The sequence below is a fragment of the Coenobita brevimanus genome, chromosome 6 (assembly GCF_032717465.1).
Source record: "Coenobita brevimanus isolate Jiangsu-jjx chromosome 6, ASM3271746v2, whole genome shotgun sequence".
In the NCBI taxonomy this organism is placed as follows: Eukaryota; Metazoa; Arthropoda; class Malacostraca; order Decapoda; family Coenobitidae; genus Coenobita; species Coenobita brevimanus.
In genome coordinates this window covers 64,894,362-64,908,542 of record NC_136959.1, presented here as the reverse complement: position 1 = coordinate 64,908,542, position 14,181 = coordinate 64,894,362, and the positions used below count along the sequence as shown (strand labels likewise).

The window sequence follows — 14,181 nt, the reverse complement described above, 5'->3', positions numbered from 1 at the left end:
CGAGAATAATTCGGTAGGGAAAAGGTGTTAGGGAAACTGAAGAGAATAGCGTGAGAATATAATTTGTTTTCATCTGACGGAACTGGGCCACTCGCAACTAGAATTATTAGCCTCGTATTCTCGGCGGTTCAGGAAGCTCCCTAACACCTCTTCCATAGCGATTTATTTTTGAATACGGCTATGAATATCGCTATGTACGTTGGTTATCTTAAAGATGATGATAATAGAATTATTTAAGTAACACAGAATTGGACGGCAAGGTGTTCTAAGCTCAATAAATCGCTTAGGAGAAGGTGTTAGGGAGCTTCCTTAATCGACGTCTTGGATTATAAGGTAGGAATTAGTCCAAAGACCGTATTCCTTAACACCATTTCCCAAGCTATTTATTTTGCTTATTACATCTTACTGTCCTATTCTGTATTATATATATATCCTTCAAACATCTTCATACTCTGCATAAATAACCTATAGAAGGATATTAACCAGCCATATCCAAAAAATAAATCGCTAAAGAAGAAGTGCGTGGGCGCCTCCTCACCCGACGATAATATGGGTCAGGGTATAATAAGCAAAATAAATCGCTTAGGAAGAAGTGTTAGGGAGCTTGCTTACTCGACCGGAACACAGGTGTCATTGGTTACCTGTTAATTGATCCTGCATTCTGACCTCACCTGACCTTCAGTTGAGCTGGAAGAGGATAGGGATTTTTGTCAGGTAGGAACAAACAAGCACTGAATTTGAGTCGTTGGGGGTGATGGGGAGTTGGGGATGAGGGTGAGGGGTGGAGGAAGGTGTGGGGTGATGGAGGGGAAGGAGAGAGAGAGAGAGAGGGAAGGCTGGGAGAGGAACTAGGAGGAAAGGGGTAGAAGAGGGAGGAAGAGGGGTGTGGAGTGGGGGAAGGTGAAAGATGAGAAATGAGAGATGGGGCAGGAGTGAGGCAGGTAAACTAATAAGGTAAGAGGAGGTAGTTGGTAAGAAATAAGCGAGGCAGGTGTGTGGTGAAGCAGGTGTGAGATGAGGTAGGTGCGTGGTGAAGCAGGTGTGAGATGAGGCAGGTGTGTGGGTGAGGTTGGTTTCAGGTGAGGTAGGTGTGTAAGGGGAGGTAGATGTGTAAAGGGAGGCAGGTGTGAGGTGAGACAGGTGCGAGGTGAGGCAGGTGAGGTAGAGAAGGTGAAGCAGAGAAAGAAAGGCAGAGGTTCGAGTTTTTGATGAGCATTCCTCCTCCTCCTCCTCCTCCCTCCTCCTCCTCCTCCTCCTCCTCCTCCCTCCTCCTCCTCCTCCTCCTCCCTCCTCCTCCTCCTCCTCCTCCTCCTCCTCCTCCTCCTCGTAATCCCACTTCTCTCACGTGTAAAAGAAAACACACCAAGTTAAGACTCTAAATCCTTCCCTTTCTTTCACCTCCTCTTTTCCTCCTCCTCCTCCTCCTCCTAATTCTCTCTCTTCCTTCTTCTTCGTCTCTCTTCACCTTCCTCTCTTATCATCTTCCTCTCCAAATGCTTATCCTATCCCCTACCTCCGTCTCCTCTTATTCCTTCTCCCCCTACTTTATTTAGAAACGTTAATATTTCATTAAATGAAGGTGTTCTGCGGTACACTCCCTCTCGTGATAGATAGATCGATAGATGGATGGATGGATGGTTGGTTGGTTGTCTGGTTGGTTGGCTGGGTGGACGGATGGTTGAATAGGCAGACAGACAGACAGATAGGTAGTCATACTTATTAGGTGTTGTGTGTGTGTGTGTGTGTGTGTGTGTGTGTGTGTGTGTGTGTGTGTGTGTGTGTGTGTGTGTGCTGTATTTATGTATATATATTTTGATAATGAGAAAGAAACTGACAAATGCAGTATAGATAAACAGACAACAAAAAAATACATACGAGTATGAGTGGATGAACTGTTAAAGGATGAATGAATGAGTTAATGAATGAACTCTGAGTAAATACGTGAATAGACCAATGTATGGTTTAGACACGCATATCGACGCAGTAATTAACCCTTTCATGAGTGGGACAGCTCTAGCGCTCCAACAGACACCAGGCTATTATATTCAGCTGAGATGGGTATTGAGTACGTAAATGGGTGCCAAGCAGTTGTCTCGCTGGCTCCTATAACCCACCTAGTTAACATAGCACTAGAGTTGTATCTGTCATGAGGGAGTTTAGGGGAGAAATAAATTGAAATATACATGTATTTTCGTCCCTAAGGTCAGAGGGAATTGGGGTTGTTTTCGTGGCACCTGTACAACACTGGGAGGGAGATGGGGATGAGAGACGAGGAAACAAAGGTGAAAAGAGAGAGAGAAAGAGAGAGAGAGAGTGAGAAAGAGAGAGAGAGAGAATTTTGAATTGCCATGGTAACACATTCACAACCTCTCTCTCTCTCTCTCTCTCTCTCTCTCTCTCTCTCTCTCTCTCTCTCATATGGACCCTGGGGATTAATACTAGAGTGTTAAATCCAAAGGGGGGATTTGGGAAAGACAGAGTGACTTGAAGATCTGCAGAGTTAATCCGGCTTTCTCATTCCTTTGCCTAAGGGAGAGAGGGAGAGAGAGAGAGAGAGTTACACAGACCCTACAGATCCTAGGGTCCCAAGGAGGTGGTTGGTCCATAATAGAGTCTTAAGATATTGGCAGAAGCAACAAAAACTTTTAATAAGAGCAAGAAGGCTTTGACCCCATCCCCCAAAGCCTCCAGTATTCCGCCTTTGCAGGTAAATTGGGTGAAGGAACTGGGAGGAAATTTCATAAGACAGACAGAAACTAGTGCTGAGGTTAAAGTTTGAGATCATGTAGTTTGGAAATGAAGAAGAATTTTTTTTCTCTCTCTCTAGCTTGTGTACTTATTTTACGTCAAATATTACCTTCAGACTGGGAGCACTAACGTAATACAGGCTTATTTAAAAGACGATGTTAGTAAAAGGTAGTTACACATTGTATATAGTGTTGTAACTTGATGTTGGATGATTTATGATACGAACGACAGATTGCGTATTGTTGTGGTTTGTTTCATCACTCCTGTGTGTGTGTGTGTGTGTGTGTGTGTGTGTGTGTGTGTGTGTGTGTGAGTTTTTGCGCTCTTCTCAAACACATTGGGAGGATGAGGAGCTATAGTGAAGTTGTGTGTCTGCTTTGTTACATGACTGAAGAATGTTATAACATTCATTTACTTCACCTCTAAGCATTTACCGTTTTCTTAGAATAATGTGAGTGAGAGAGAGAGAGAGAGAGAGAGAGAGAGAGAGAGATTCAAAAGCACCCTTCATCCAAAACACGATCAGAACACGAAATCACAACGAAATTAAGACAAATTGCTCACCATCAAAATTAACCGGATTACCTTGAAAAAATAAACTTAATCAGTGTAATGCGCGAACAGGTAATCTTGTAATTGAGCCAGGTGTGTGCTAAATGTAATTGGTGAATGAGGGGATGGTGATTGGGTGATTGAGTGAGGTAATGTGTTAATGGAATCACGGTGTGTGTGTGTGTGTGTGTGTGTGTGTGTGTGTGTGTGTGTGTGTGTGTGTGTGTGTGTGTGTTTGTAGGGGTGTTTTCGTGGTGGTGAGGATATGTTGTGCTAGTTGTTGTGATGGTAGTTGTGGTGAGGATGGTAGCAGTGTTGTTGTTGTGGTGGTGGCCGGGATAATGGTGGTTGTGGTAGCAACTATTCTTGTTGTTGTGGTGGTGGTCGTGGGTGTCGTGATTATGGTGGTAGTGATCATGGTGGTATTGGTGATTGTAATGATGGTAATAACTAGTTGCTGTGGTTATTTGATGTGGTGGTTATGTTGTAGTGGTTGTGGTTGTTTGTTGTTGTTGTTTGTAGTGGTGGTGGTGGTAATGGTGATGGTGATGATGGTGATGGCGTTGGTGGATATGGTAATGGTGTTAATAATGATAGTGATGGTGATGATGATGATGGCAGTGGTGGTGGTGGTGATCGTGTTGGTGAATGTGCTGGTTTTGTGGTTGGTGTGGGGATGTCTTTGCTGCTGCTGTTGTGGTAGTGAATGTGGTGGTTGTGTGGTGGATTTAGTGGTTGTGATAGTGGTGTTGTGGTGGTGATAGCATTGTTCTGAGTGCAGGAGCTATGGAAGGATGGTGATGAAAGCGAGTGAGGATGATAGTGAAAATTGTAGGGATACGGACATCATCATTATCATCATCATTTATCATCATCATCAGGAACAGGAACGTCTTTTATAAGCAACATTATTATTGTCACCATCATTATCATCGCCATTAACATTACTATCATCATCACCAGTAACTTTTGTCAATCATCATTATCGCCATCACCATCTTTAATAAACCTCTTCATCATCATCATCATCATCATCATCAGCTCCTGTTTTCATCATTACCATCATTACTGCCATCACCATCTTTACTAACCATCATCATCATCACCATCACCATCATAGCACTTTTTCCCACGCACAGATAGATAAAAAACAACACAGATAGATAGATGGACAGTAAATCCTGGTGCTCAATACAACAGCTCTCTTTTAAATCCTCATAATATGTCATGCAAATCCCTCTTCTTCATCACATGTGCTACCTAATCCCTGCATGATTATTTTATGTTATTATATTATATGATGTGGAGATCAATGTTGTGAGGGAAAAATGGGAGTGTTTATTGTTTTTTCTTTGTGATGCTTTGAGGTTAATTTTCTTGTGATGTTTTATGTTGAGAAAAAAACGGGAATGTGTATTTTATTTTTAGAATTAGAAATTAATGTTGTGAGGAAAAAGGGAATGCTTATTTCATTGTAGTGATTGGGGTTGGCATTGATGTTGAAGAAAAATGTAAGTTCATTATTCTTTGTGGTGTAATGGTTGATGTAGAAAGTTAGTCGTTTATTATTATTATTATTATTATTATTATTATTATTATCATTATTATTATTACTAATCTGACCTTCTTAGAAAAATTAAGTAAAATCTCTGAAATGGTTCCGGCACGTGGGGTTAATGGAGAGAGAGAGAGAGAGAGAGAGAGAGAGAGAGATCTGTCTGTTTACTTGTGTCTGTCTTTCTGTCTACATGGCCTACATACATACATACATACATACATATATCAGTTACTTAACCTATGTATCATCATTCTGTCCATGTAGACTGTTTATTTGTCTGTCTTTGTCCACCTATCCATCCTTCCTTCCATCCATCCATCCATCCATCCATCCATCCATCCTTCCTTCCATCCATCCATCCTTCCTTCCATCCATCCATCCATCCATCCATCCATCCATCCTTCCTTCCTTCCTTCCTTCTATCCGTCCATCCATCCATCCATTCATCTGTTTATTCATCCATCAGTCATTTTATCTATCTACGTATCTATCTAATCATTCCATCTGTCAGCATAACTGTCTATTCATCAAGCTGTCTGTCTGTCTGTCTGTTTATCGATTTATCTGTCTGTTTGTTAGTCTAATGGTCTGTCAGTCTGTCTATCTATCTGTCTATTTGTCTGTCTGTCTCTTTCTATCTATCCGCACAGTTCCCCAACTCAAATGTTTATCCAGAGCTTGACTATGCTGACTCGAAGTTCAAGTGCTCTCTCTCTCTCTCTCTCTCTCTCTCTCTCTCTCTCTCTCTCTCTCTCTCTCTCTCTCTCATAGTGAAACACCAATGCTCGAGTGTGTGTGTGTGTGTGTGTGTGTGTGTGTGTGTGTGTGAGAGAGAGAGAGAGAAGGGGGGGATAGGTGGTAGAAGAGAGACTGAACGAGGAGTGGGAAGAGGGAGGGGAAAGGAAGCTGGGAGGGAAGAGAAGGGGAGGGGAAAAGGAGGTGAGTAGAGGGAGGAAAGAAATAAGGGGAGGAGACACACGGGGAAGAGATGGGAGGGAAGGAAAGGAGCGGGAGAGGAAAGAAGGGAGGAGGAGGAGGAGGAAGAAGATGGTAGGGAGAGAAGGTGAAGACAAACGGGGGAAAAGGAGGGAAATCAAGAAGCAGGGAAGGGGGAGATCAGAGGGTTGGAGGGAAAAAAGAAGGGAGGAAGGGAGAAGAAAAAAGAGAAGGGGAGGGAGAAGGTATGGGAAGGGGGAGGGGAGGGAAGCAGTGAAAAGGACAGAGGGAGGAGAGTGGAGGAAGTGTATGAATGAGGGAGGGGAAGAAGAGTGAGGGAGAATGGGAGGAAAGAAGAGGGAAGGACAACAGGAGGGAAGAAGAGGGTAGGGAAGGGTAGGGAGGGAGAGAGGGGAGGGGAAAACACGGAGGAAATGAGAGAAAGGTAGGATACGACGGGAAGGAGTGAGAAAGGAGGGTGGGAAGGGATAAGATAACAGGGAGGGGAGGGGAGGAGAGAGGAGGAGGGGGAGGGAAGGAGAGAGGAAAAGGGGAGGAGAAGGAGGAGTGGAAGATATGAGGGAGGAAAAAGCAGGAGGGGAGGGGAGGGTACGAATGGGGGGAGGGATGGAATGTTACAGGGGAGGGGATGTAAGGCAGGTAGAGTCTATTTATCCCCAATTAGCGTCAAGTTTCTACCTGCTTAATCCGAGGTGAGGCAGGGATGTGTAGGTTAGGCGGGTACGTATTATGTGAGGCAGGAGGTGAGGCAGTGCGTAATGTGAGGCAAGAAGTGAGGCAGGTACATAATGTGAGGCAGGTACGTAATAATATGTGAGGCAGGATGTGAGATAGGTACGTCATATGTGAAGCAGGTACGTAATATATGAGGCAAGAGGTGAGGCATGTATGCAGTATGTGAGGCAGGTACGTAATATGTGAGGCAGGAAGTGAGGCAGGTACGTAATATGTAAGGCAGGAGGTGAGACAGGTACGTAATATGTGAGGCAGGAGGTGAGTCAGGTACGTAATATGTGAGGCAGGCAGGGGAGAAAGATGAGGCAGGTGAAACGAGCACTTCAAGAGGATGTTGGTGGATTAGAGAGAGCGGGGGAGGGGGGTAAAAATTCTCTAAGCCTTCTCTTTTAATTTTTTCATTCCTAATATAAAAAAGATGATTACCACTCTTGAGCAACACGTGTCTTTAGAACCTGAGAGAGAGAGAGAGAGAGAGAGAGAGAGAGAGAGAGAGAGAGAGAGAGAGAGAGAGAGAGAGAGAGAGAGAAATATTCCCCTAAGTCCTAATTTTTGACTAATTCAGAATTTGAAGACAGAAAACTCTTTTGTAAACACCGTCGATGTTTCACTAACACTTGGCTTATGTATGTACGATAGATTGATAGATAGGTATGTGGATAGATGGATTGGTAGGTGGATAGATGGATGGATGGGTGGTTAGACAGATAGATAGATTGATGAATAGACATAGTGATGAATGGGTGGATGGATGGTTACACAAAGAATGGAGAGAGGGAGAGAAAGTCATTACTACTACGTCAAACATATTTACCCAACTTAGCCTCGTGCGACTTACGTATATTGAAACTTGATTATTGGACATCATTTTAATAAGACTGAAAGACATACAATCTGAAATAACGAGCATCCTGAAGAGCATCAAGGAAAAATAATAATAATAATTCCATCGATCCTTCCATTAGTCCTTGTCCCATGTTCTATAAAACTTACCTTGGGAATTGTGAAAATGTTATGGTCACACCTCGAGGCAGCACCCCGTTTTCTCTTCCATCCCCCCCCCCCCGTAGCGGCACCCCATTTTCTACACCATCACCCTTATTCACCCAGCGATGGCGGACTCAAATATTTCACCCTTAAGTGCCATGGAAATTTTTGTAATGATCCCTGAATATTCTCACTCTGGCTAACGACCCCACCATCCCTGTGCTGTGTCGTTAGGTCCTTAATTACCCTCATCAGTCCTCCTAATGAGCGCAGGGGGGGTGTTTATTTCCCGGTTGTGTGGGTGTGTGAAGTTTGGGAGGGTGAATGTACCTGTGATTTTTTGCGCTTGGTGGTCTAGTGGTCAGGACGCCCCAGTCGGAGTAGTGGTCCTGTCAGATGTGTTTGGGTTCGATCCCCCAAGAGGTGACTGGGAATTTTTCGATCATACGGTGCCATTGAGGGAAGTAGGCTGGTTATCTATCCTTAAACCTATTATTATTATTATTATTATTATTATTATTATTATTGTTGTCATTATTATATATTACTATTATTATTACAGTATTATTAACTTATATCTTCCTTCCATACCGCTATTTTTATAACTGATACTCTTCCTTTAGTTTTTTCATTTTTGTAATTTGTTTCTTTCATTACAGTTTTTCTTATTTCTTTGTAATCTCTCCATCGTTGTCCTTACAGCCTTTATTTTTCATTTCTGTCTCATCTCAGCCTTTGTTTCATTTTTCCAATTCCTTGATCACACTTCTTTCTGTTCTGTAATTCCTCCATCACTTCTCTGACATCTATATTTTTTTCCCTTTTTTTGTAATCTCTCTCTCTCTCTCTCTCTCTCTCTCTCTCTCTCTCTCTCTCTCTCTCTCTCTCTCTCTCTCTCTCTCTCTCTCTCTCATAGCCTTTCTTTCTCCTTCGTAATTTCACCGCCTCCCCCTTACCTATTTTTTCTCTTTCTCTTTGTATCTCCAGTTCTTCTTCCGTTACAGCATCGTGTCTAAGGGTGCGAGTTGGGGCAATAATTCTGTACTTTTGTTTAACCTGTACCTCTTCCTTTGTGTAACGCCTCTATCTGTTCCCTCCATTTTGTAACCTTTGTACCCCTTCCGTTACAGCAGTGTGGCAAAAGGGGTTAGTAGGAGCAGTGACTATTATTTGTAACTCTTTCATTTTTTCTTTTTTAATTCTCCACCTCATTTTTTGTAACGTTATCTGTCTCTTCCGTTTTGTAACCTCTGTACCCCTCCCGTTACAGCATTGTGGCAAAAGGGGTTGGTAGGAACAGTGACTATTCTTTGTAACTCTTTCATTTTTTCATTTTTCCACCTTATTTTTTTGTAACGATATCAGTTTCTTCATTTTGTAACCTCTGTACCCCTCCCGTTACAGCATCGTGGCCAAAGGTGCGAGTGGGGGCAGCGGAGTACAGAGCCAGGGTCGCATCACCTACGGGGCCACCGCCAGGGCAACCTTCCACTTAAGGGCGGACACGGAACTCTACATCCTGGTGGGGCAGGAAGGACGGTCTGCCTGTAAGAAGGTGCATAAGATGGTAAGTGTGCGTGGAGAGTGAGTTACCTAGAACATACTGACCTTGTGGGCCCAGTGAGGTGCTTGGGATGCGATATTGTCAGTTTTTTATTGTTCGTAGCGGGATGATCACACACACACACACACACACACACACACACACACACACACACACACACACACACACACACACACACACACACACACAGAGGAACACTTTTTTCAGTTTTGCCATTACAGTTCAACAGGGTTTTGTTCACCAGTTATATTTATGCTTTGTTCTGCGCTGTTCATTGAGAGAGAGAGAGAGAGAGAGAGAGAGAGAAACTGACCACATTTTTTTGTGATTTTATATACATGCAGTCTCTCTCTCTCTCTCTCTCTCGACTGCACTGAAAATCCAAAGCGACTCTCAGAAGGCTTTGAGAGGAGGAGGAGGAGGAGGAATAGGAGGAGAAAGAAGAAGTGGAGTAGGAGGAGGAGGAAGAAGAGGAGCAGGAGGGAGAGGCGGAGGAAGAGGAAGAACAGGAGGAAGAGGAAGAAGAAGAAGAGGAGCAGGAGGAGAAGGAAGAGGGGGGGGAGGAGGAGGAAGAGGAAGTAGAAGAGGAGGAGAAGATGAAGAAAAAGAGGGGAGAGGAGGAAACGACGGAGAAATGAAGTAGAAGGAGAAGAGAAGGAAAACGCTAAAGAGGCAAAGAGAATGAAGAGGAATAAGAAAAAAGAGACAGGAGAAGAAGAAAGGTAAAGAGGCAGAGGAAGAGGAACAAGAGGAATCAAAACAACGAAATAGAAGAAGAAGGAGGGAGGAAGAAGCCTGGGAGAAGCGTTGGACTCTTCAACCAATAATACGATGGCCTTAGGAGAGAGAGAGAGGGAGAGAGAGAGAGAGAGAGATTGTAAATAATCAGAATGATGATGAAAAGAGCTTGAATGCTGTATATATATATATAAAAATAAGGAGAGAGAGAGAGAGAGAGAGAGAGAGAGAGATTGTAAATAACCAAAATGGTAATGAAAAGAGCTTGAATGCTGTATATATATAAAAAAAAAAAAAGGAGAGAGAGAGAGAGAGAGAGATGCATGAAGATTTTCTTTGCCTTTTATCCAATTTTCATGAGTTCTTGGAAGAGGAGAAAGGGAAGGGGAGGGAGGGAGAGAGGGGGTATGAGGGGGAGGAGAGATGAGAGGGGGAAGAGGAGAATGAGTAAAGAGAAGAAGAGGCAAGAATAGAAGGAGGAGGAGGACACAAAAGCGATAATGGCGGTGAGGATAATGATTAGAATTGGGAGATGCAGAAATAAGAAAAAGAAAAAGGAGGAGAAGGAGCAGGAGGTGAAGAAAACGAGAAGAAAGAAGGGGAGAAAAGGAAGGGCGGACTAAAGGAAACATGTGTCAGGAAGAAAGGGTAAAAATTCAATAAAAATGATGTCGTCAACTTGTGCCCCAATATTGCGAGGGACCCTGGGGAGGAGGAGAGGAGGAGGAGGTAAAAGGAGGAAGGACGGGGAAGAAGGTAAAGCAAGAACATGGAACTGGATAAGAAAGTGAAGAGACGAAGAGGACGGAGAAGGAAGATTGATGGAGACGAAGGAAGGAGCGAACGAAGGGTAGATGGTAGAGCAAGAGCGAAGGAGATGAGTGAGAAGAGGAGGAGAGGAACAAGAAAGAAAAAAATCTAAAAGGAGGAGGAGTAAAAGAGAGTGAAGAGAAATTACGTAACGAAGTGGGAGAGAACGCTCGTAGAGGAGGAGGAGGAAGAGGAGGAGGGAAAGAAGGAAGGAGAGTTGGAGAAGAAAATGGAGAGAAGAAAAAGGAGAGGATACCAAAAAAACAAGGAGAAAGGAAGGACCGAAGAGATAGAAAGGGAGAGATGAGCACAAGAAAGCGAGGAAACAGAGAGAGAGAGAGTGAGATCAAAGGAAGCTGTAATATGAATTGATGGATGCGAGGGAAGGGCTAGAAGGATTAAGGCGGGAACATGTTTTGCTGGGCTGCTGAGGGCTTAAGGCTGCTGGGGACTAAGAAGAACTAGGACTGAGGGCTCAGGTGGGCGAAGGATAGGGCTGAAAGGGACTAAGGAAGAGAGCCATAATGAGGACCGGAAGGTGCTAAGGAGAGGGCTAGGCAAGAGCTAAGAAGGGCTAAGGAAAGGCGTTGCTAGAGCTGGGGGATAACTAAGATGAGCTGTAATGGCCGGAAGGTGCTAAGAAAGGATGAGGATGAGGACTGTGAGGGTTAGACGATGCTAAGTAGTTGGTCTAGAAGAGGGCCAAGGAGTTGAAAGGAGAGCTTGAGCTGGCTTGGAAGGGCTTGGAAGATGGGTTGTGAGAGCTGAAGGGGTCAAAGGATATAGAGCTTTAGTAGAGCAGGAGAAGTTTAAGAGGGCCGTGGGGGCAACTAGATTTTTTACTCTAAACTAAAAAAAATCGTCTGGTATTGCAAAAATCTGTACATCTCTTTGTTTCTTTCTTTACTATGCACGTCCACGGTTTTCAAGGTATATTGTTGTATGTATGTGTAGAAATAGATATGGGCAGTAAGAGGGTCACCAACACTCTATGGACAGCGCGCCTGGTTTGGGTGACGGAGCCAATGCTTTGAAAAATACAGGAAAACAATAAAATATCCACAGTATTGTAGTTCTAAAAAGCGAAATCTTGCGTGGCCATAGACAGAGGTGAAGGGAATTACCAACACCACAGAGACTACGCCCAGATGATGCTGAAGGTGTGTTTGGAGAGTAATTTAAAAGGGTCTTAATTTAAAAGGATCAAACAGGATTTCATTCTTCTCCAAATTATACGTTAACAGGAGGACGCACAGCTCCGCCAATCCCGACGGCATAGTTTTCAAAGGAATACAGAAATTTTACAGGGTGTACTTATAGGTTCAGTTAAGTTATAGGTACAATGGAGACTGCACTTGTGGGTCCGGGAAGGGGCTCAGTGTCCATCCTCGACCCCCTACCCCACCCCTACATCTTCAGACAGAGTGAAGTAGAGACGTGAGTAAAGAGATGAGGGTGGGGGTCATATTGACACACCTGCAGCAGAGAGGGACACAGAACAAAGAGGGACCTAACATGACGTAACATACGATTACCTTGACCTCACCTCACCTCACCTCACCTCACCTCGGCTAAACTTCTGACATACAGTACGATTACCTTGACCTCACCTCACCTCACCTCGGCTAAACTTCTGACATACAGTACGATTACCTTGACCTCACCTCGGCTAAACTTACATCCTAACCACAGCAGGCCTAGATAAAGAGTGTTACTGTGAGGGATACTGCTCCTTCGCCCACTACAACTCGGCCCCCCTAGACCTACCGCAGTGACAGGCCTAGAGAGAGGAAATGAAGGCTTAGGAATGTTTAATTTAGGAAAGGAGGGGTGGGAGAGGGGAGAGGGTAAGAGCAGAAAAGAGCTATTATCAAGAAGTCTTGGAGAGTTGGAAAGGGTTAGGGAGGATATGAAGGGTAAAGAGAGGTGGGGAAAGTTCTATGGGGAGCGATGCGATGGATCTCAAAGGGTTAGAGAGAGAGAGAGAAAAAATGTTGATAGGAGATAGAAAAGGAAAGGGAAGGCTGAAGGGGGCTATGGAGGGGTTAGGAAAGGAGATGGGCTGGAGGAGGGCTGAAAGGACGCCAAAAAAGCCCTGGAGGAGCAACGCAAGATTGAAAATGGCTTAAAAATTATCTCAGGAGGATAGGCAAAGCTGTTCCTTCGCCTTGACGGTAATTTTCGTCCTTTTGTATCTTACTCTCCTTAGCTCAGTGGCAGAAAAAGTCACCACCACGGCTCTACACGCTTCCCACAGCACTTCTTCGTGACCAGCACCTTGTTTCAGTATTTATTTCTTGTTGCAGCTCAGTTGTCGGAGATAGAGAGATGCCAATTTCACGTACGAGTTTAGTGGGCAGAGTATTGTAGAAGCAGAACCATTAAATCCGTAAAAAGTTAATGGGTGCTGAAAAAGTTGGTGGGTGTTGAAATTCAATGGGTGTTGGAAATTGCTGTTTAGTTAATCAGATGAACTTTAGGAGAATTACACAAAGCTAAAAATGGAAAAAGAGAGGCGGAAACTACAATGAGTTTCACAGATCGCACAGACTTCATCGTCCCCACCAGTACCTACTCATTAGTCCCAGAAGCATATGAAAAGGATAGCACGATAGGATACGAGAAAAGTGAACTAGAAAAAGAGGCTTAAAGAGGGCTGCAAGAGTAGAGAAATCGTTGAAAAGAGGTGAAAAAAGAGAGCGAAGAGAGCTAAAAACGGTCTAAGACAGGCCTGCGGGGGTTAAGGAGAGTAGAGAGAGGGTGAGGAATGCTGGAATGAAGTGAAGACGACGGAGGGCGCAAATGGAAGGTGTGGAATGCCCTGGGGAGGAATCTGGAGAGAGAGAGAGAGAGAGAGAGAGAACTGACAGGGCGTCCATCACAGCGAGGCAAGGCGGTGGGGGTGGTGGGTAGAGAGGGTATGGGAAGAGGGGAGGGGAGAGAGGAAATAAGGGGAAGGGAGGAGGAGAGGGGGGTATGGGGGAGGTAAGGGGAGGGGAGGAGAGATTGGGGAAGGGGAGGGGATGTGGGGATGGGAGGGGGATCTTGTAAATGCCGTAAAATTGGTTGAGGTTGAAGCCCTAGTGTATAAGCTTTCCCTGCCTGTCTTCCTTCTTTCTTTTCTTCCTTCCTTCCTTCCTTCCTTCCTTTCCTTTTCTTTCCTTCCTTCATTCATTCATTCATTCCAAATGTGCCATTCGTTTTTTATTCTTCCTTCTTTCCTTCATTTGTCCTTTTTCTGTTACGGTTTCTCCTTCCTGCTTTCCTTCGCGTCATCGTTCGTTCGTTTCTTCCACCCTTCCTTCCTCAGTTTTAACATTTCTGCTACTTTAATCCTTTTCTAACTGTCGTCTTTCATGCCTTCCGTCTCTCCTTGTCCTATCTCCTTTCTTTCCTCGCTTCCTTTCTTCCATCCTTTCCTTCATGCCTTCCTTTATTGATTTCTTCATTCATGCCATCCTTCTTTCCTCCCTTTGTCATCCTTCATTCCCTTTCTTGCCTTCCTGCGTTACTTCCTTGATTCCTTCCTTTG

At 44.2% G+C, this 14,181-nt stretch overlaps 1 protein-coding gene across 1 annotated transcript in view; it reads left to right on the top strand.

The window, feature by feature from the left end:
- LOC145401638 (leukocyte tyrosine kinase receptor-like) overlaps positions 1-14,181 on the top strand; it is a 161,747-nt gene that overhangs the window by 40,340 nt on the left and 107,226 nt on the right. Inside the window, 1 exon segment of the mRNA XM_080273833.1 lies at positions 8,942-9,104. Coding sequence (XP_080129959.1) covers positions 8,942-9,104 — 163 coding nt within the window.